General features: G+C 43.7%; 1 protein-coding gene across 1 annotated transcript in view; it reads right to left on the bottom strand.

The window, feature by feature from the left end:
- Nucleotides 1-11124: 11124 nt before the first annotated feature.
- RNASEH2B (ribonuclease H2 subunit B) overlaps nucleotides 11125-20643 on the bottom strand; it is a 74948-nt gene continuing 65429 nt past the window's right edge. The window contains exon 10 of the mRNA XM_070471276.1: nucleotides 11125-11901. Within this exon, the coding sequence (XP_070327377.1) occupies nucleotides 11869-11901 (33 nt within the window). The 3' untranslated portion in view covers nucleotides 11125-11868. The remainder of the gene's footprint in view (nucleotides 11902-20643) is intronic.

Below are 20643 nucleotides of genomic sequence, written 5' to 3'. Positions count from 1 at the left end.
CTGAAGAATGGCAACCATCACGCTGCCTACATCAAAAAGTTATGATCATCAGCAAGATAATGCTAGCAAAGCACACAGTGCCATGCACATTAACTATGCCATAAAAGTTAACTTAAAAAAAAAATCATTGTTCAGCCCATGTCTGTATGGTTTCTTAAAAAACAGGTAAAAAGTGGAAATCTTGTCTCACTGATGAGGACTGTATTCTGTTCATGTGCCACATTGCCTGATTGCCAGGTATGAGTGAGCATGCCCTCCAGTTCCTTCTCTGATACACGTCCCTGTGTTTTTCATTCATAACACTCAATGCAACCCGAAACTCATTTCTTTATATACTGGAATCAGCCATCATGTTGATGTTAAGCTACCAATTGTTTTTAACAAATGGCTTGTGAAACCGTGAATATTTAACAAATGGCTTTCATAAGCCAGCACACTGCTGGCTATCTTCCACTTTGACAATTTTAACATTTTAAATTGCACTTTAAAGGGTAGTTTGGGGTTGACGATGAAGGACAATGGCCATAACCTCAGGCCAGTGCAAGTATGACAGTTTGTAGGCAATATTACCAGCTGTAACTAGCCATAACTGACGGACCATTTTCTGAGTTGATTTTAATTATTGTGGACGTAACTAAAAGAGAAGATTCTTTGAAAACATCTAGGAATATAAAACAAGTAGGACCCGATGTTACTTTCTGATGTAGCTCCAGCACTCTAAGGAGCAAGGTTGAGCAGCTTTGGATTTAAGATCCAGGTATTTTATTTGCCAATTCACTTCAAAATTCGAAATAGTATAGAGGGCGTATGAGGCCTCTCTTCTATCTCCTCACCTGTGCATTTATTGTTCTCATTATTGCTTTGTTTCTATTTTAAGAAAACAGAAGTAAACACACAGAGGCATTTGCATTCCCCACCACTTCCTGTGTTACTGGAAAGATACTATTTACACTGTTCTCCACTTAGCTTTTTCACTCAACAACAAAACCCAGAGTTTTTCCATGTTGGTATATAGACGATTTATAACTGCATATGCTTTCTTAGGTGGCTCAGTGAGTAAAGAATCCATTTGCAATACAGGAGATGCAGAAGATGCGGGTTTGATCCCTGGGTCTGGAAGATCCCCTGGAGGAGGGCATGGCTACCCACTCGTGTTCTTGCTGCAGAATTCCGTGGACAAAGGAGCCCGAGGGCTACAGTCCTGTGGTCACAAAGAGTCGGACACGACTGAAGTGACTTAGCATGCATGCATGATTTCATCATGGCACATTAAAGATGGCCCCCAATTCTTCCTCTCATTGAGAGGTGAATTCTTGAATATGTGGTCGCCTCAGTGACTTCTTTGGCCAACAGAATACAGTGCAAGTGAGGCTGTTTGTAGGTCAGGAGTGAAGAAGCTGTTTGTTCTTGCCTCCCATCACTTGAGTCAGGAGTCCCCGGGGAGAAATCTGATGCCTCTGAAACCTGCATGCTGTGAGGCAGCCCAAGCTCGCCATGTGGAGGGACCTTGAACAGAGATGCTCGGCTGGTCCCCAGGCATTTCAGCCATGCTGGCTCACACCCCAGACAGGGCAGGGGAAACTGCAGACCTCATGATTCCAGCTCAACTACCAGCTGTTCTCCATGAGAATTCCTAAGTGAGAATTCTCAGCTGAGCCCCATCAACCCACGGAACCCTGAAAGAAGACATTGTTGTCCTAACTTCTATATTTTGAGGTCCTTTGTCATATAGCAGTTGATAAACTGGACACACTAATATGCAGGTACATGTGATTTATTTAATTAACCCCTCATAGATGAACATTCAGGTTGTTGCCAGTCTTTTATTTCAACCAAAGATGTAATGGTTAATCATGTTGCCTGTATATCTTTTTATGTTGTTGCAAGTATATAATTTCCCAGAACTGAAACTGAGTCAGAAAATGCATTTGCAATCTGCTTTATTTCTATTCGTTTAGTGTCCATTTCCTTGCCCATTTTTCTATCAGCTTATTCTTTTACATCTCAGTTTCTAGAAAATCACTTCTGTGTGATATGAGGCATGTATTTTTTCCCACTTGTCTTTGAACTTTGCTTATGTTGATTTTTGCAATAAAGAATTTTGTCTTCCAAATTTGTTACTTTTAGTATTTAATCTTTGATCCACTTGGAATTTGTTCTTATGCATACATGTAGTTACTAGTTACAAAATTATCTTGGTACTATTATACACAGGGACATTTAATTTAGGGAGATTTTACATCTTTATGAAATTCACTCCTTTTATTCAAGAATATGGTGTACCTCTGCATTTGTTTAAGTCTGCTTTTATATCTTTCAGGATCAATTTAAAAAGCTTGTTTCATATAGATCTGGAATGTTTTGGCAATCTATGCCAGTATTCTTGCCTGGAAAATTCCATGGACAGAGGAGCCTGGTGGGCTACAGTCCATGGGGTCACAGAGTTGGACATGACAGCACACAATGGAACATTTCTTAGGTTTATTCTGTTACAGTAAGTACCAAAAAAAGTTAAAGTATAAAAAAGTCTTTCCTTGGGTTACATCTTCTAACAAGTTGTTTAAATGCATGAAAGCTTTTGAAAATTGTATATTGATTTTCTATTAAGCCACCCTACTGAAATCTTTTTAGAATTTTCTTCAGATGATCCCTTTGTGTTATCCAAGTATAAAAATTATGATTACTTTTAAATTTTTATATGTCTGATTTCTCTCTTTGCTGTTTATAACATTTACATCTTATTCCTGACTTTAATAGGAATGCTATTGGCATTTCTCCTTTAAACACGCAGACTTTCAATTTGGTTTGTGTTAGGGAAGAACACATCTGTTCCTAATTGCTGAATTTACATCAATAATGGACATTGAATTTTACTTTTAGGCATCTAAAGAGATTAGTACATATTTTTCTTTGATCATTAATATGGTGAATTCATATAACTAGACGTCCTAATACTGAACTGAGACAGAGCAGGGCCCTGTGGTCCTCCCGCTACCTCCGCTATGTCCTCAGCCTGCCTTTTGTCTGTGGAAAAACTTTAGCCAAAGAATAAAGTTTAATCAGAGAAGAAAATGCAGAAATAAGGAGAAGCGGCCAAACAGGACAAAAGAATAATAGTTTAGTCAGTAAGAGAAGTCAAGGACCTTCCTTCTGAAGGGCTAGAGAGAATATTCTGAGCCACATCCTGTGAGCTGTCTCGGTGGAGACTGAAACCCCCACCAGGTGGAAGAAGTTAACGACACGGATGACCAGGCTGGAGCCAAGACGCAAGCTTCACAATTCTAAGAACTGGCCTCAAGGGAATGGGAACAAACCAACCCTGCAACTGAGGACTAACTGTACTTAAAACAATCAAGGTGATGCTGGTCAGACCACTGATGACCAATTTCAAGATGACTGTCAGAGCTGACTGTTGCTTCTGCATGGAGCCCCCCACCTTTGTTCTGTCTATAAAAGCTCTTGCCCGCTGGTTGTCAGGGTGGGGTGGGGAGTGGGGGAGTCGGCCTTTGGCCAGACCAGGAGGCTAGTCACCAGCCTCCAAAATAAAGCAAACTTTCCTTTCCACCAAACTTGCCTCTTTAGCTTTTGAGTGGCGAGCAGCCCGACCCCACTTTTGGTAACAGAACTACCTTTGCACTGAAAAAAGCCCCACTTTGTCACACTGAGTTAATTCTTTTGAGTTGCTGGAGTCTATTTGGTAACTTAAAAAAATTTTTTTTTTTATCGTTTGGCAGGCAGGGCACCCAAGGCATGTGGGATCCTAGTTCCCCAAACAGAGGTTGAACTTAAGATTCCTTGCTCCTAATGCAGGGGCTTAAGCATTGGACCGCCAGGGAATTCTCACATTTGGTAATGTTTTGATCATATTTTTGCGTAAGTATTTTTTTTCAATTGTACACATTACCAGGTGTTTATATCACTATTATACCCACCTTTTGTGTCCTGTTTAATAAATCTTTTCTATACTCATATCCATTTCATTTTGCTTGGTTTTTCTCATTTTGATTCCCTAAGTTCCTTACTTTTATTTTTGTCTCTTTTTCCTTCCAATTCACCCTTGTTTCTTTCTTTTCCTCCCATTTCTACCCTGGACCCGGCCAGTTCACACACTGTCTCTTCTTGTTATCACTGCCAGTAGATTCGTGTCTCTGTTTTGTGCCCAGCCTTTGTAGTTGTAACTGCTTCATTACAAATTTTACATTTGTAGTAAAATATTTTACTGTTTCTTCATCTGCTCTCTGGCAATATTTTATCTGCCATTTACTTTTCCTGATCTTTCCTGGTTTTATTTCTTTGAAATAAGCTGGGTTTGTTCTTTTTGATGTCTCACCTTTGAGGCAGGTGAGTTTTTCTTGGACCAGAAATTTGCAGACCACATCCTAGCCTAGTAGGAATTGTCATTATGAATCAAGGTCTTATGCTGGCTATAGATACTAATGTCTTCTCCCCAGCCAGTGAAGATAAGCAGCTATGGAGTTTTTCAAAAAGTATCTTTTCTGGTTTCTTTAAAAAAAAAGAATGTATTTCAAGTTGGAGGATAATTGCTTTGCAATGTTATGTGGGTTTACAACAACATGAACCAGCTATAAGTTCACGTATATTCCCTCCCTCTTGAACCTCCCACTCACATCCCCCTTCCCTTCCAATGCCCCCACACCCCAATTTTCCTCCACCTCCCTCCCCCCAGCCCTCGGTCACAGCACCAGGCTGCACTCCCTGTTCTATAGAGCAGCTTCTCACTGCCGTCTCTCACATGGCAGTGTATATACGGCAATGCTACTGTTTGTTCCACTCTCCTTCACCTGCTGTGCCCACAAGTCTGTTCCCTATGTCAAAAAGCATCCGTCTTTTCCCCTGCTGCATGTAAGCAGGGCGTTCCCTGCAAATGTGTGGTTTTTAAAACCCCATCACCTCTACACTTTACACAACTAAACAGTCTCGGAGAGTTTTTGCTGCCCTGCTTCACGTTGTCCCTCTGCTGTAGACAGGAGGCTTGGATTCTGTTCCTTACCTTTTTACAAAGCCGTTTTAGCTGACGACTTCTGATACCTGCAATCAGGCACTGGCCTCTCCTCTCCCTCCTAACTGCTCCCCGCTTTTTCTAGCCCATCCACCTGCTTTGTTTTTAACTCCCTCCTCCTTTTTCCCGAAAATGGAAACTTAATCTCCATTTCTTGTTTTCCTTTTGCTTTTTTACAACTTCAAAGAAGAAAGACAACCCACCTTCCTCTTAAGCCAGAAAACTACATAGACCTTAATCTTGCAAACTCTGGCATGAAAAACCTAAAGGTTTGAAGCAGCTAATTCACAACATCTTTTAAAGAAAAAGAAAAGGATAGAGGATTCATTTGTCCAGAGTATATACACAGCTTGAAGCCTTAGGTAGATTTGTTGCTGAGCCAGGTTCATTTCCCTGTCACCCAGAAAACCAAAACGCCGAGATGCCGAGGCCTGTAGCAGAGAGGCAGCCGAGCAAAGAGGTCTCCAATTTGACTGTCAGAGGCTCAGGGCGCAGAGGCTTATGGGATAAAGAATAAAGAAGCTGGGCGGTCTGGGGTGTGGGGAGCTCGCCACAAGGTGATTGGGAAAAGGTGGGTAACTGCAACTAAGCTACACATTCCACAAGTTCAAAAATGTAGGCACTTGGACTGATCTGAGCGTGGGGTTCTTGGCCCTCTGACGTCAAAAGGGTCACCTAGAGGACACTCGCATGTACCCTTTGGAGGGCTGGTGGTCCCAGCTGGCTTGGCTCCAACTAGACACAGGTGATGCCAAGTTTCTGGGAGACAACTCTCGGGCAAACCTTGTTTAGGCTCCACACTTCTTGGAGGACATGCAGGTCTTGTAGCAACAATTAAAACCACCTTGATGCGTGAAGTGGGTTACAGGTGAAATGGATTAACTGACGAGTACACGGTTTCAGAGTTAAAATATTCAGGGTATTTTCTTAACTTATCCTTTGAGCAAGCTATCGCATCTCTTTGGACCTCATTTTTCCAATGAGGGGAAGGGCTCTCTAAAGCCTTCAGACAGGATGGACAACCTAAGGTTTAATAGCAAGACACGAATCTTGAGTGATGGAATCTAGGCTGCAGGCTACTTGGATGGGGGAGCAGTTTGGGGCGCTGAAGTGGAAAGCAGAGAACTTAACTTGTGGAGAGAACTTACTAGGACCTGGCTCTGGGCTAGGAGTTTTACATATGTTCCTGGGAGTACATAGTCTTTCCAGCTCCATTTTAGAGGCATGATAAGAGGGGCTCAAGGGGTTAGAGAACTTATTCAGAATGGCAGAGGCAGGATTGAAGTCCTGGCTTTCCTGGTTTGGGGGCCAAATGTTCTTCCCAGAGCTACTCTCACAGGTATGTAAACTTGTCCTGTATAGACATGCATGGGCTGTGGGAACATTCCCAGCCTCCAGGACCCTTGCTTCTTACCTTCCTTCCCAACTCCATGGCAGTTATTTAAAAACCACGCCTTTTCATACTTTTAATATGTATTGACTTAGCTTCTAATCCCAAATGCAACCAAAATAAGAGGATTCCCTCTGCTCTTGGTTCCCTGATGAACAGATCCAGACTGTGTTAAGGTGAATGGGTTCTGCTTGTTCAGGCTGGTGCTCTGGAAACTGTGCTCTAAACAGGGTAATCTAGTGAAGTCAGGCAGAGGAGGAGAAATATCGTATGACATCCCTTAATATGAGGACTCTAAAAAGAAGTGGTAGAAATGAACTTATTTACAAAATAGATACAGACTCATAGGCTTAGAGAACCAACTTATGGTTGCCAGAGGGGAAGGATGGAGGGAAGGGACAGTTAGGGAGTTTGGGAGGGACATGTACACACTGCTGTATTTGAAATGGATAACCAACAAGGACCTACTGTGTAGCACATGAAACTCTGCTTGGTGTTATGTGGCAGCCTGAATGGAGGGCAGTTTGGGGAAGAATGGACACATGTACGTGTATGGCTGAGTCCCTTCGCTGTCCACCTGAAACTATCACAGTGCTGTTAATCGGCTATGTCCCAACACCAAATAAAAAGTTAAAAAGATAAGAAACAGGGTATTCATATACAAACACTTTACCAAATTATTTAGACAAATCATCTGTTTAAAAAAGAGACCAAATAGATACCTTTGAAGACCCAAGGTATATTTTACCCAGATCATTTCTTAAAAAGAAGACAAAAACCCACTGGTGCTTTTGTACTTGTTAAAAGAAATAAGACACTGCATTGTGACCACTTTTCATTTGTTCACTGATGAAATCAATGCAAATAACTTTGGTATTTTTTTTAAAGGTAAAAAATTCATTTCCTAAAAACACATTTACTTAGAAATTCATTTTACCTTATGAACTTCCTTGGCCTTATAAACTTGTCAGCAGAGCAAACTAGGAGCCAGTTTCCTGCAGCCATAAACTCCAACAGTCTTTTTACAAGTCTTTATTCTCTGGAAATGTAAATGCTTGTGTTGAAAAGTATTCACTGGGGAGATAAATGAGCCACAAAATGATTAGTGCCTGTTCAATGATTTGTCACCTCTGCCCTCCTTGTTAAAATGTAAAAGCAACTGGAGGGCTTTGAAAGGTAAGCCTTTCTTAGCACTTGAGTAAATGAGGTCTCCTGACTTTGCTTCTGGCCCACCTGGGCTGCCAGACCCCAGGGCCCCTGGACAGGCCATGTCCTCCCAGGCCTCCTCCGTAGACTTTGGGAACTTTTCCAGGGCAGAGGTTACGACCACAACCTACCTTGGCATTTCCACCTTTAGGCCACAGAATCCAGCAGAAGAAAAGTGAAATCATATTCTGAAGGGATTTCTACTTTTCCTTCTGAGCAAAGGGCAGGTGGGTCCACAGTAGGGGTATGTGTGTGTGTGTGTGTGTGCTAAGTCGCTTCAGTCATGTCCAACTCTGTGTAACCCTATGGATTGTAGCCCGCCAGGCTCCTCCGTCCATGGGGACTCTCTAGGCAAGAATACCGGAGTGGGTTGCCATTCGTTTTTCAGGGGATCTTCCTAACCCAGGGATCGAACCTGTCTCAGGTTTCCTGCATTGGCAGGCAGGTTCTTTACCAATAGCGCCACCTACTGGAAGTCCACACAGTAGGTGCATTCACTGTTCATTCTCTCTGCTCCTATGAGCCTGGCCTTACACCATGCCTGCCTAAATCCAATCATTCCCGCCCAGGTCCAGCTTCTCCATGGAGCCCTCCATCTTTTCATAGCTCCTCTCTTCTGTTCAAGAACCTACATTTCCATCCACTGACAAGCCAAACTCTTCAGCTGACTTTCAAGACCCGGACAACCTTCCTCACCCAGTTTATTCCCCACTGGGTTCCCTAGGCAGCCCTGCTGGATGTTACAAAGAAGAGAGAAGTCACAACTTTGCCGATTAGCACTGATGCATCTCAGGGTTGGCTGTCTTTCACAGTGAAGAGTGGAGGACTAGCAAGGGATGGGTTTACACTCACTGGACGACAGCACTTTCCTGAGACAGTAAATGACATGTACATCCTCATCATAGACAATGAGCTCTTATCAAAAATTCAAAATAAAATTAACTTCATAGGTCAGTGAACCATGCATGGGTGAGAGGAGACAGCCATGAACTGTTAGAAACAACATTCTCAGGAATGACTTTGTTCTGCACTGTCAAGATATTCTTAGTTGTGACCCACTCTGAAGTGGCTCTGATTTTTAGTTTTGAGTTTGCCTGCTTGCCCTAGCGGCTCCCCCCGGGTGCTATTGAGAGAAAAGGACTTAGTTCTCCCTCTGATCACTGTGCCTGTCTGTTGGCTGTGAGCTAGAAGACCACAAAACAGAAATTATAAGAAATCTTCCAAAAATAAGAATCAGTTGGCCCTGAGTGTGAGCCTGGACCTTGGGAAATACGATTGTCAAGGTGGAGATGGGGGCAGGGAGGAAAGGAAGGGGAGTGGAGGTATAAGGAGGGGCTGCCCACTAATTATACCCAAATCTCTAGGGCTGTGGCCCAGCATCAGTCTTTTTTAAAGCTTCCAGATGATTCCAGAGTTGTACTGCGCCCAATACCGAGTTTCACTCTGCCTGATCCAGTTGGCTAACAATGTACAGACGTGGTGAGTGAGGGAAGGGACAGGGAAGCTGGAAACTGCCTGGGGGGCGGGGGACGCAGGTCCGGGCTCAGGGCTCCTCCACCCCCATCACAAATAAAGAATATTCATCTTCATGAGAAAGACATTCTGAGAGATTTTGATGCTGCTAAATTTCCTGAACCATTTTTTATTCTTTTTCATTAGTATGTACATTCTTTATTTGGGTCATTAGAATGTAGTTGATAACCTATATTTCTTAGTTCTTTTGAGAATTTCCTTGGGATAGACTTAGCCCTTGGCTTCTAAGGTCATTTCTGTTTCAAAAAATAGTAAATCATTTGAAAAAGTTAAAGTATTTAGTTGCTCAGTCGTGTCCGACTCTCTGAGACCCCATGGACTTAGCCTTCCCCCCGGGAGCCCGCCAGTCTGCTCTGTCCATGGGATTCTCCAGGCAAGAATACTGCAGTGGGTTGCCATTTCCTTCTCCAGGGGCTCTTCCCCACTCAGGGGTTGAACCTGGGTCTCCGGCACTGCGGGCAGACTCTTCACTGTCTGCGCCACGGGGAAAGCCCGTACATCATTGATCAGGTGTCAGGTACTGTACAGGGTCTGGGTTACCATGGTGTGTTGAGCAAGAGCACTCTGACATTGGCATATTTGCTGTGGGACTCAGAGGAGCTGCGCAGTTGTCCTCACAGCCGAGATGTACTGCAGTGGCGTGAGGAGGACACCGAGCCCAGTCGCAAGCGAAAAGAACAGGCGGAGTGGGAGGAATCGGGTGCAGGCTTCCTCGGGCCTGACCCCCTCGGAGCGGGGTCACTCTCTCCCCTGAGAGCGCACCCCACAGCCAAGTGCGGCCACAGGCGCGCGGTGACCACTTGGGAGCCCACCGGAGACTTTGGGCTCGGGTCTTTACGGGGGGCTGGGCACGTGGGCACCCCCTGGCCAGCACGTTCCCAAGTTCCGAGCCCCGGAAGGAAAGCAGGTGCTTCGCACACACCACAGAGCTGGAGGTCCGGCAGGCAAGGCCTTGAGGTCCCGGGAGGAGCGGGTGCTTCGCCGCAAGCGAGGAGTAGCTGAGAGACCGGAAGTGAGGCACGGTGTGGGTGTGGGGGAGGCGGGACGGGGGACTTCCGTTCCCACCGGAGAGTCGAGTCTTTTGGTTACCGTCTGCTACAGGAGGAAACTTGGGGCCAAAATATATGGCCACTGACCTCCAAGAACAGAGTTCCGGATTGTGCAAGGAGGGCAGAAAAGCTGGGTTTTAACTCCACAACAGTGTGTTAAACTGTATGTTAGGCGCTTGACTTATCCACGTGGTCTGGCTTATCAAATAGATGGGTTCTATGGAGCGCCCCCTCTTGGAAGCCTGTGGTACACACATCCTGAATTCCACAACGGACTTCTAGAACTGGGTTTTTAGAGACGAGTCTGTGTTGGGTGCTTAGTCGCTCATCCATGTCCGAGGCTTGCAACCCCATAGACTGTAGCCTGCCAGGCTCCTCTGTCCATGGGATTCCCCAGGCAAGAATATTGGAGTGGGTTGCCATTTCCTTCTCCAGGGGATCTTCCTGACCCAGGAATCGAACCTGGGCCTCCTACATTGCAGGCAAACTCCTTACCGACTGAGCTACGAGGGAAGCCCCTGGAGGCGAGGATTCCCTACAAATACAACAAGCATCAGCACCAGAAGCCTGGGAGTGTTGAAGGTCCCTGTGTGAAAGACGTATATAAAAAATTACAGCGTACTTTCCAGAACCTACTTACCTGATGGAGGAAGACAATCAGAAGCAAAATTATTTCCTGAAGAAGAGGTTTGGGGTCCTGCCTGAGGCACGAAGATCACCCACATGGCTTCCACCTCTTGCAGAGCAAGCTCACCAGGTTCATGAACTCCCTGACCTGTTTGCACAAAACCTCCCACCGCCCCCTAACCATACTCACTATGCACAGAATTCTCCGCCAAATTACTTTTTGGCATCTACTTTAACTTTCCCCCATATCTTATGCCCTCATTGTAAATAATAATAATAACGCACATATTGGACAAGTCTTTTAAAAATGAAGCAAAGTTTACAACCCCAGCAGATCATAAAATGCACATGTTCAGGTATTGTTATGAACTAGAAGCTGCCAAAATTGATAAGGAGTAAAGAAAGGTCAGACTTTTTTTTTTTTTAACCACACTGAGGGGCTTGCAGGATCCTAGTTTCCTGACCAGTGATTGAGCCCAGGGAACAGCAATGAAAACTCCCAAGTTCTAACCCCTGGACTGCCAGGAAAATCCTTTTTTCCTTTTCCTAAATAAGTCTAGAAACTTGGTTTGTCAAAGCTTCTGGTGTGGAACCTAGTACTTACAGTCACCACATGCTGACCTAAAAGTGCTCTCTTAACCCCAGGAAAGCAGTGCAGGTCAATGGGGTCGGCATAAGAAATGACCTGAAACTCACAATGAACCGTCTCCTCCAGATGTATTGCAATCTGAAGCACTAGGCTGTAAAAATCCACAGCTTTATGGCAGGTAGATCAGCAGAGCGCTGATGTGGCCTGAAATCCTCAGGGCAGGTTCACAATCGGGGGGCTTTCTAGTTCCATGACAGTTGCCTCCACAGGGAGTTGCCACTGCTCGAAGGGACTAGTGGTATTGCTCATAGAAATAAAGCATTCCTGATTAGTCCTTGAAAACGCTTCTTTTGGCATTTGGTGATTTTCCAGAAAGTGCAGAAGAAGTTGTATGTAGCCCTTTGGGAGTGTCTTAAATCACAGGAGAAGCAGAAGAGCCTTGCGTGATCTGCTGTCACTTGTCCCTTTTCTGTCTTCGTGCTGCCACCTAGGGAGAAAAGGAAAGCAGACGTTGCATCCTGGTGAGGAGACGCAGCCACCTGCCACCCCGAGGACCGTCAGCACCTTCACAACAGGAAAGCAAGGCTGGCGGGTTTAGTGCTGAGACCAGCAGCTGCGCACTTGGGCTTCCCGGTGGCTCAGTGGTAAAGAATCTGCCTGCCAATGAAGGAGAGGTGGGTTCATCCCCTGACCTGGTAAGATCCCACACGCTGCGGGGCAACTAAGCCCGTGCGCCCCAACCACTGGGCCTGTGCTCTAGAGCCCGGGAGCCCCAGCTACTGAGCCTGTGCGCCTCGCAAGAGACGCCACTGCACTGAGAAGCCAGCGCACCGCAGGAAGAGCAGCCGCCACTCGCTGCAACTGGAGAAAGCCGGGCAGCAACTAAGACCCAGCACAGCCAAAAACAGGTGAAATATGAGGGAGTGATAGCTGCTCAGCTGTGTCCGACCCTTTGCGACCTCATGGACTGTAGCCCACCAGGCTCCTCTGTTCATGGAATTCTCCAGGCAAGAATACGGGAGTGGGTTGCCATTTCCTACACACACACACACACACACACACACACACTATAAATGGGCTACCCTGGCCCGCATACGGGAGTGGGTTGCCATTTCCTACACACACACACACACACACACACTATAAATGGGCTACCCTGGCCCGCTCAGACAGTAAATAAAAAGAGAGAAGACTTCAGACAAAGGAAGGGGTTTCCATCTAGCAACCTCATTCTAGGGTCAATGTTAGACGGCAGGAGGTGGGTTAGACCCAGTTTCCTTCTAGTGTTCAAAGGGAACAAAGTACAAAATAGAGTTCAGGGTGCCCATAGTCAGGGAATGGACACCCTCATTTTAGGGAAAAAAATGCAAGAAACACATGCAAAAAGGTTCTAAGACGGATAATTCTTAAATATTTTTTCTCTTTTCCTCATGCAGATCCAATGTATAAAAGAATGAATACAGACTTGCTGGTAGAAGTAATAGTCCTTAATATCCCCCTGAAGAATGCCACAGAACAAGTGTGACTATTGAAAGCTGGTTTCTGAGAACTAAAAGTCAAACATAATTATTGTGGAGCTATGTTATCAAAAAAGATGTTGATGGAAGCCAGGTTTCTATGCCATAATGCGGATAGGATGGGGCAGAGGTGAGACCTTTCCTGACCCCCGACCTCACCAGGACTCTGGCCACCTCCCTGTCCAGCTTCTTCCATAGCCTCCCCAGCAACATCTGACGGCCCCTCCGTCCACCTCCTTAGAGCAGGAACTTCTTGAAGGCAGGTATTTTTGTCTGCCACATGGACAGACAACACCTAGTGCCCAGACAACACTGGCACAAAGTGGGTGCTCTTAAAAGAAGAAATGAATCTAAGCCCTATTCCTTGGCTCCTTTTTTCTTTTGAAAGAACTAAGAACTTGACTAACTTTAATTTTACACATTCTGATCAAAACACATGTGTAAGGCAACAGTTCTCTTCACATCTTGAAGAGGCTCCGATTATCTGTAAATTTGGTGCTTCCCTCCGCCCCCTCCTTGCCTCCAATAGCCTTGATTAGTATGAGACCATCAAAAACATTTATTAACCAAAGTACAGTAACTGCTAAAAAGCTGACAGCTGAATTAAGAGACTTGACATGCAAATGCATGGGCTAAGTGGAAGCTTTACTTGCATTCTGGCTCAGCACTGCTGAAGATGAGTGACCTGCCGAATTCATTATGAACAGAAGCAGGATTAAATCTGATTTTCCTTCCTTAGGATAAAAGTCACAATTAAAACAGACTCCTGAGGGATCTGTTCTCAGTCATGTCCGACTCTTTGTGACCCCAAAGATTATAGCCCGCCAGGCTCCTCTGTCCATGGGATTCTCCAGGCAAGAATACTGGAGTGGGCTGCCATTTCCTACTTCAGGTACTGAAGGATAAACAGCCATAAAGCTGTGCACAGAATGCTAAGAACCTTGGGAAGGCCGAAAAGAGAGAGGGCTGGGCTTGAGGGTAGAAGAACGGTGTCTGGCGTGGCCGCTCAGTCTGGGTGACTTCGTTTTGACCATCTATAAAACAGGGATGCACCACCTCTCTGGTCTGCCTTAGAAGGTTGTGGTAAAGATTAACTACTGATACAGGATTGCTGTAAAACCTGTAAAACTATTAAACATAAGGTACTTTTCATCAGTCTAATGACCCCAAGGAGTATATAAATCTGTGTATAAAAAGGTGTATGAATCTGATTGCTTCTTCCTTATTAAGATGATGTCAAACCCTGTGGGACATCTTCCAAGGACACTAGAAAATAGCCTTTCACCTGCCTTCCTAGACTCAGAGCTGCTTGTTTTTCACCAAGAGGTTCAACTGTATAATGTGATATCTGGAGAGCTCCAAATTTTGGGTTAGTCCTGGAGAAAGGATTGTTTGGGGAAAAAGAACAAAACACCAAAAAACAAAAAAACGTGATACAAGGCAGCCAGTTAAGTTCAACCAGCCGCAAGAACCAAGAAAGTCAACCTTAACCTATGTGAAGAGGTTGTCTTTCAAATCTGGTGAAGGGGGGACTTCTCAGGATATAACAAAAGTCGAGGTTAGGGGAAAGGGAATTAATTTGGTGTGGAGAGTTTGGGAGCCAGAGGTCCTAAGTTTAGCTTCTGGCTCATTTATTAGCCACGCGACTTGGGCAAATAAGATGACCTTACTTTCTCAACTGTAAAACAGGGGAAATAATACCAATTGTGCCACATGGTTTCTGGAAGGATTTTAAACACATAAATGCATGTGAAAAGCACTTAAAAAGGGCAAAACACATTGTCGATCTTTATTATTACTTGCCAAGAATTTGCTTTATTTCTTTCCACTGCAAAGTAATGTAATCTATGGAAAATGAAGACAAGAAACAAATCTATACCAGGAACACAACAGCCAGACGAGCATGCTGGTGTATTTCCTTCCAGCAAAACAGGTGAGATAATCCAGCTAAGGAGCTCAGAGGAGGGCCTGATGCTCGGTGAGCCTGAGAGGGATGCTCATCTAAGAGCATCCTCCTCACAGTGTGGAGAAGAGGCTTCCGGAGCAGCCGGCGACCACAACGCGGAACATCAAACCACCCAGTGACCTAGTCTCACCTCACATGGAAGACACCACGGAGGGCCAGGCCTGCTAGGAGCTTGTCCACAGGTCAGAGTTAAGGCAGGATGAGGAATATAAATCCAGTTCCTTTAAATTAACTGGTCTTTTCAGACCAATTATTTTACTTTTTTAAAAGTAAACTTCTTAATTTGAAACATGGCTGGTCATTTTTCACTTCACTCACTTCCATCTGTTCACTGTTATTGTTGTAAGTTTGCATGCAGTATAGACACTGTGCATTTAGTAAGTAAATGGGTACATTTTAGTTTCTCATTTCCAAATTGCCTTGGTGTCTAGCTAAGGCCCCCGAAAAGAGAAATTGGATCCTGGGAATGGACAGCGGCAGAGTAAAAACAGACCCGAACCGACGAAAGAGAGTCCCACTTGACGTCCATGTTAAACCTGATGGAGGGGAATCTCCTTGGGAGTCAAAACCAGAGAAGCACAAACCTGGAAGATGAGAGGGCCTGAGAGCCAGAGCAAAAGGAAAATTTAAACTGAAGATAAATCAGGCACAAAAAAGGAGAGAATGTTGCTAATCTGAGATGAGTTTCAGAAATGCATATGGTTGATGAAAATGATGGAGGCTCTTGTGTGTGTACACAAGCGGTTTTACAGTTGGCAGAAATTTTTTGAAGCCTTCTCCAAACTCGGCACATTCATAAAAAAAGATAAATGAGGTAGGTAAGAGAAGTAAAGTGCTAAAGGACTTGAGGAAGGTATGGAACCTCAATGTTTGAGTAATAAAGTCTAAAAAGTCTCTAGTTTGAAATTCTTTACACTCAAAAGAAGTATAGGATATATATGTGTATGTGCATGTGTCTTTTATATAAGTCTGGTGTGTGCATAAGTGTGTCTATTTGTGTATACTGGCATGCATACATAAGCCCACATTGATTTGTTCCTCATATTATTCCCCCAAAGAGCATCTGGCATGTGTAACACCTTTAGTATTTCATTTTTCAATTACTAGTCAACTCCTAGTCAACACTGCAAGTAAGAATCTTCATCCTGACATCAAAGGTAAATTCAAATATGGAAGACAAAATTGATGATCTCACAAATTCCCATGTAATCTATAGCTAAGTCATGATGTGAGCGTTTATTTAAAGCTCCTGGAATCTAATGCACAGCATAGTGACTACAGCTAATAACACTGTATTATATACTTGAAATCTGCTGAGAAAACAGACCTTTAGGGTTCTCATCACACAGGTAAATGTATGATGTAATAAATACGTTACTTAGCTTGGTTGTGGTTATCATTTCACGATGTACATGTGTATTAGAATATCACATTGTACACTTTAAATATATAATATAAACTTGTCAATTATACCTCAATAAAGCTGAAAAAAAATAAAAACTTCTGAGACAGGAGTATACAGACCACATAAATTTTCAAACTTCAATAACTTGGGTTATGGGCTTTATATGAATAATCTCTAAATGTCAGGTAAAGGCAAATTTATTAACACTAGCACTGATATAAACAATGTATTCTAATTGTGGCTGTTCTGACACAGATAAAATTATTACAGTAAGAGCAGTTTAATCAACTGACAGAAGAAAATTCACAGCCCTTTATCCAGAGATAAAGATTATACCTATTTATTTCTATTACACCCTGGAGCAGGGACTGGCTACCCACTCCAGTATTCTTGCCTGAGAATTCCATGGACAGGGGAGCCTGGGGGGCTACAGTCCTTGGGGTCACAAAGAGGTAGACACAACCGAGCAAGCACACACATTTCTATTAAGCCTACATGAGGAGTTTATGAATATGTCCTTAGACTTCAAATTTAAGCGCGCCACTGAAAATGAATCAGAATCAAACTTAAATTTCAAAGTTCAGCGGTAACATGTCAAGGAACCCAACGTTGTACTGTAGGTCATTTTTGGAGGTGTTCAGTTCACACTGATTAATTGATCAACCGGATACGTCATGCCTTTATAGAAGGCCTGCTCTCTGCTGCCCCACATGAGGTGCTTTGGTCATTAACTGCGACCTAGTCAGGCAAGGCTCTGTGGAGGGTGAGGAGGAAGATGGGATGGAGAGTGACAAGTAGGAGGGTTGGCAGCAGGGAGGAAGGTCAGGAACTGGGTCTCTGAAGAAATGATGTTTGAGATAAGAAGTAATGACATGATGGAAGCAATCATGTGAAGACCTGGAGGAAGGGTATACAAGATAAACTGTCACACAAAGGCACTGATGTGGGAACAGTGTGGCATGTTCAAGGACCGAAAAGAAGGTCATATAATAGCTTAGACATTTTAAAAGACCAAGACAGACCAAGATCATGACTTTGACCCTTTGGGGAAGAAAGTGAAGTGTCAATTAGTGAGGACACTGGTTAGATCACTCAACCTGTCCACCTATCATGTATTGGGTTGGCCCCAAAGTTTGGATTTTTCCATAAAATGTTATGGAAACACCCAAATGGGAACAGTGCGCGGTCCTGCTCGTAAGGAGCTTACCTACAGCGGGGCTGAAAATCCAGGCGTGCACGCAGCCTCTCCCACAGCCTTTGCCCTTTGGCCCCTATGGCGCCCTGCCTCACAACTACAGCTGCTGTGGGGATTACATGTTATTGTTTGTAAAGTGCTCAGGACAGTATCAAACACATAAAAGCTACACAGTATTTGTTGTTATTAGTATCATTAATTACCAGTGTTATCAAATGATCACATGAGAAATAGGATATCAGGACAATTTCAAGGTATCTCAAAAATTAAGAGGCATGTCAGAAAACAACAGACTAGTACTATCAAAGTGTTAAGGTCATTGAAAGACAAAGAAAGACTGAGAGACACATTACAAAAAAAAAGAGGGGATATGCTCACTAAATGCAATGTTGAAAGATGGATTGGATTCTGGAATAGCAAAACAACATTAGTGTAAAAATAGGTGAAACTCAAATAAGGTAGGAGATTAGTTAATAATACTGTATTACTAATAGAGTTTTGCCAAGAGAATGTACTCACCATAGCAAACACCCTCTTCCAACAACGTAAGAGAAGACTCTACACATGGACATCACCAGATGGCCAACACCGAAATCAGATTGATTATTTTCTTTGCAGTCAAAGATGGAGAAGCTCTATACAGTCAGCAAAAACAAGACCAGGAGCTGACTGTGGCTCAGATCATGAACTCCTTATTGCCAAATTCAGACTTAAATTGAAGAAAGTAGGGAAAACCACTAGACCATTCAGGTATGACCTAAATCAAATCCCTTATGATTATACAGTGGAAGTGACAAATAGATTTAAGGGACTAGATCTGATAGAGTGCCTGATGAATGATGGACGGAGTTTCATGACACTGTACAGGAGGCAGGGATCAAGACCATCCCCAAGAAAAAGAAATGCAAAAAAGCAAAATGGCTGTCTGAGGAGGCCTTACAAATAGCTGTGAAAAGAGAAGCAAAAAGCAAAGGAGAAAAGGAAAGATATACCCATTTGAATACAGAGTTCCAAAGAATAGCAAGGAGAGATAAGAAAGCCTTCCTCAGTGATCAGTGCAAAGAAATAGAGGAAAACAATACTATGGAAAAGACTACAGATCTCTTCAAGAAAATTAGAGATACCAAGGGAACATTTCATGCAAAGATGGGCTCAATAAAGGATAGAAATGGTAGGGACCTAACAGAAGTAGAAGAAGAGGTGGCAAGAATACAGAAGAACTGTACAAAAAAGATCTTCACAACCCAGATAATCAGGATGGTGTGATCACTCACCTAGACCCAGACATCCTGGAATTTCACATTCTAGTGGGCCTTAGGAAGCATCACTACGAACAAAGCTAGTGGAGGTGATAAAATTCCAGTTGAGCTATTTCAAATCCTAAAAGTGATGCTGTGAAAGTGCTGCACTCAATATGTCAGCAAATTTGGAAAACTCAGCAGTGGCCACAGGACTGGAAAAGGTCAGTTTTCATTCCAATCCCAAAGAAAGGCAATGCCAAAGAATGCTCAAACTACTGCACAATTGCACTCATCTCACATGCTAGTAAAGCAACGCTCAAAATTCTCCAAGCCAGGCTTCAGCAACACGTGAACTGTGAACTTCCAGATGTTTAAGCTGGATTTAGAAAAGGCAGAGGAATCAGAGATCAAATTGCCAACATCCGATGGATCACTGAAAAAGCAAGAGAGTTCCAGAAAAACATCTATTTCTGCTTCATTGACTACACCAAAGCCTTTGACTGTGTGGATCACAATAAACTGTGGAAAATTCTTCAAGAGATGAGAATATCAGACCACCTGACTTACCACTTGAGAAATCTGTATGCAGCTCAGAAAGCAACAGTTAGAACAGGACATGGAACAACAGACTGGTTCCAAGTAGAAAAAGGAGTGTGTCAAGGCTGTATATTGTCACCCTGCTTATTTAACTTATATGCAGAGTAGATCGTGTGAAATGCTGGGCTGGATGAAGCACAAGCCGGAATCAAGACTGCCAGGAGAAATATCAATAACCTCAGATACGCAGATGACACCACCCTTATGGCAGAAAGTGAAGAAGAACTAAAGAGCCTCTTGATGAAAGTCAAACAGGAGAGTGAAAATGTTGGCTTAAAGCTCAACATTCAGAAAACTAAGATCATGGCATCTGGTCCCATTACTTCATGGCAAATAGATGGAGAAACAGTGGAAATAGTGAGAGACTTTATTTCTTGGGGCTCCAAAATCACTGCAGATGGTGATTGCAGTCATGAAATTAAAACAAAACTCCTTGGAAGGAAAGTTATGCCCAACCTGGACAGCATATTAAAAAGCAGAGACATTACTTTGGAACAAGGGTCCTTCTAATCAAAGCTATGGTTTTTCCAGTGGTCATGTATGGATGTGAGAGTTGGACTGTGAAGAAAGCTGAGTGTTGAAGAACTGATGCTTTTGAACTGTGGTGTTGAAGAAGACTCTTGAGAATCCCTTGGACTGCAAGGAGATCCAAGCAGTCCATCCTAAAGGAGATCAGTCCTGAGTGTTCATTGGAAGGACTGATGTTGAAGCTGAAGCTCCAATATTTTGGCCACCTGATGTGAAGAGTTGATGCATAGGAAAAGACCCTGATGCCGGGAAAGATTGAAGGCAGGAGGAGAAGGGGACGACAGAGGATGAGATGGTTGGATGGCATCACTGACTCAATGGACATGAGTTTGGATAAAGTCCGGGAGTTGGTGATGGACAGGGAGGCCTGGCGTGCTGCAATTCATGGGGTCGCAAAGAGTCGGAGACGACTAACTGACCGAAATGAACTGAATTGAACTGTATTACTGTAAGGATCCTGGTTTTAACTGTACTGGTTACACAGGATGGTTAGAGGAAGCTGGGTAAAGGGTATATGTAAACTCTACTTTTTTGCAACTTTTCTATAAGTCTAGAATTATTTCAAAATATAAAGACAAAAGAGAAGAAATGAGCACAGAAATGTCATTGATTTAAGCAGCTATTGCCAATGTAGGAGATATAAGAGACAGGGCTTTGATCCCTGGGTTGCGAAGATCCCCTGGAGGAGGGCATGGCAACCCACTCCAGCATTCTTGCCTAGAGAATTCCATGGACAGAGGATCCTGGCGAGTTATAGTCCACAGGGTCACAAATAGCTGG

This window comes from Odocoileus virginianus, chromosome 8 (assembly GCF_023699985.2).
Source record: "Odocoileus virginianus isolate 20LAN1187 ecotype Illinois chromosome 8, Ovbor_1.2, whole genome shotgun sequence".
NCBI lineage: Eukaryota > Metazoa > Chordata > Mammalia > Artiodactyla > Cervidae > Odocoileus > Odocoileus virginianus.
This window is presented reverse-complemented; position numbering and strand designations above follow the sequence as displayed.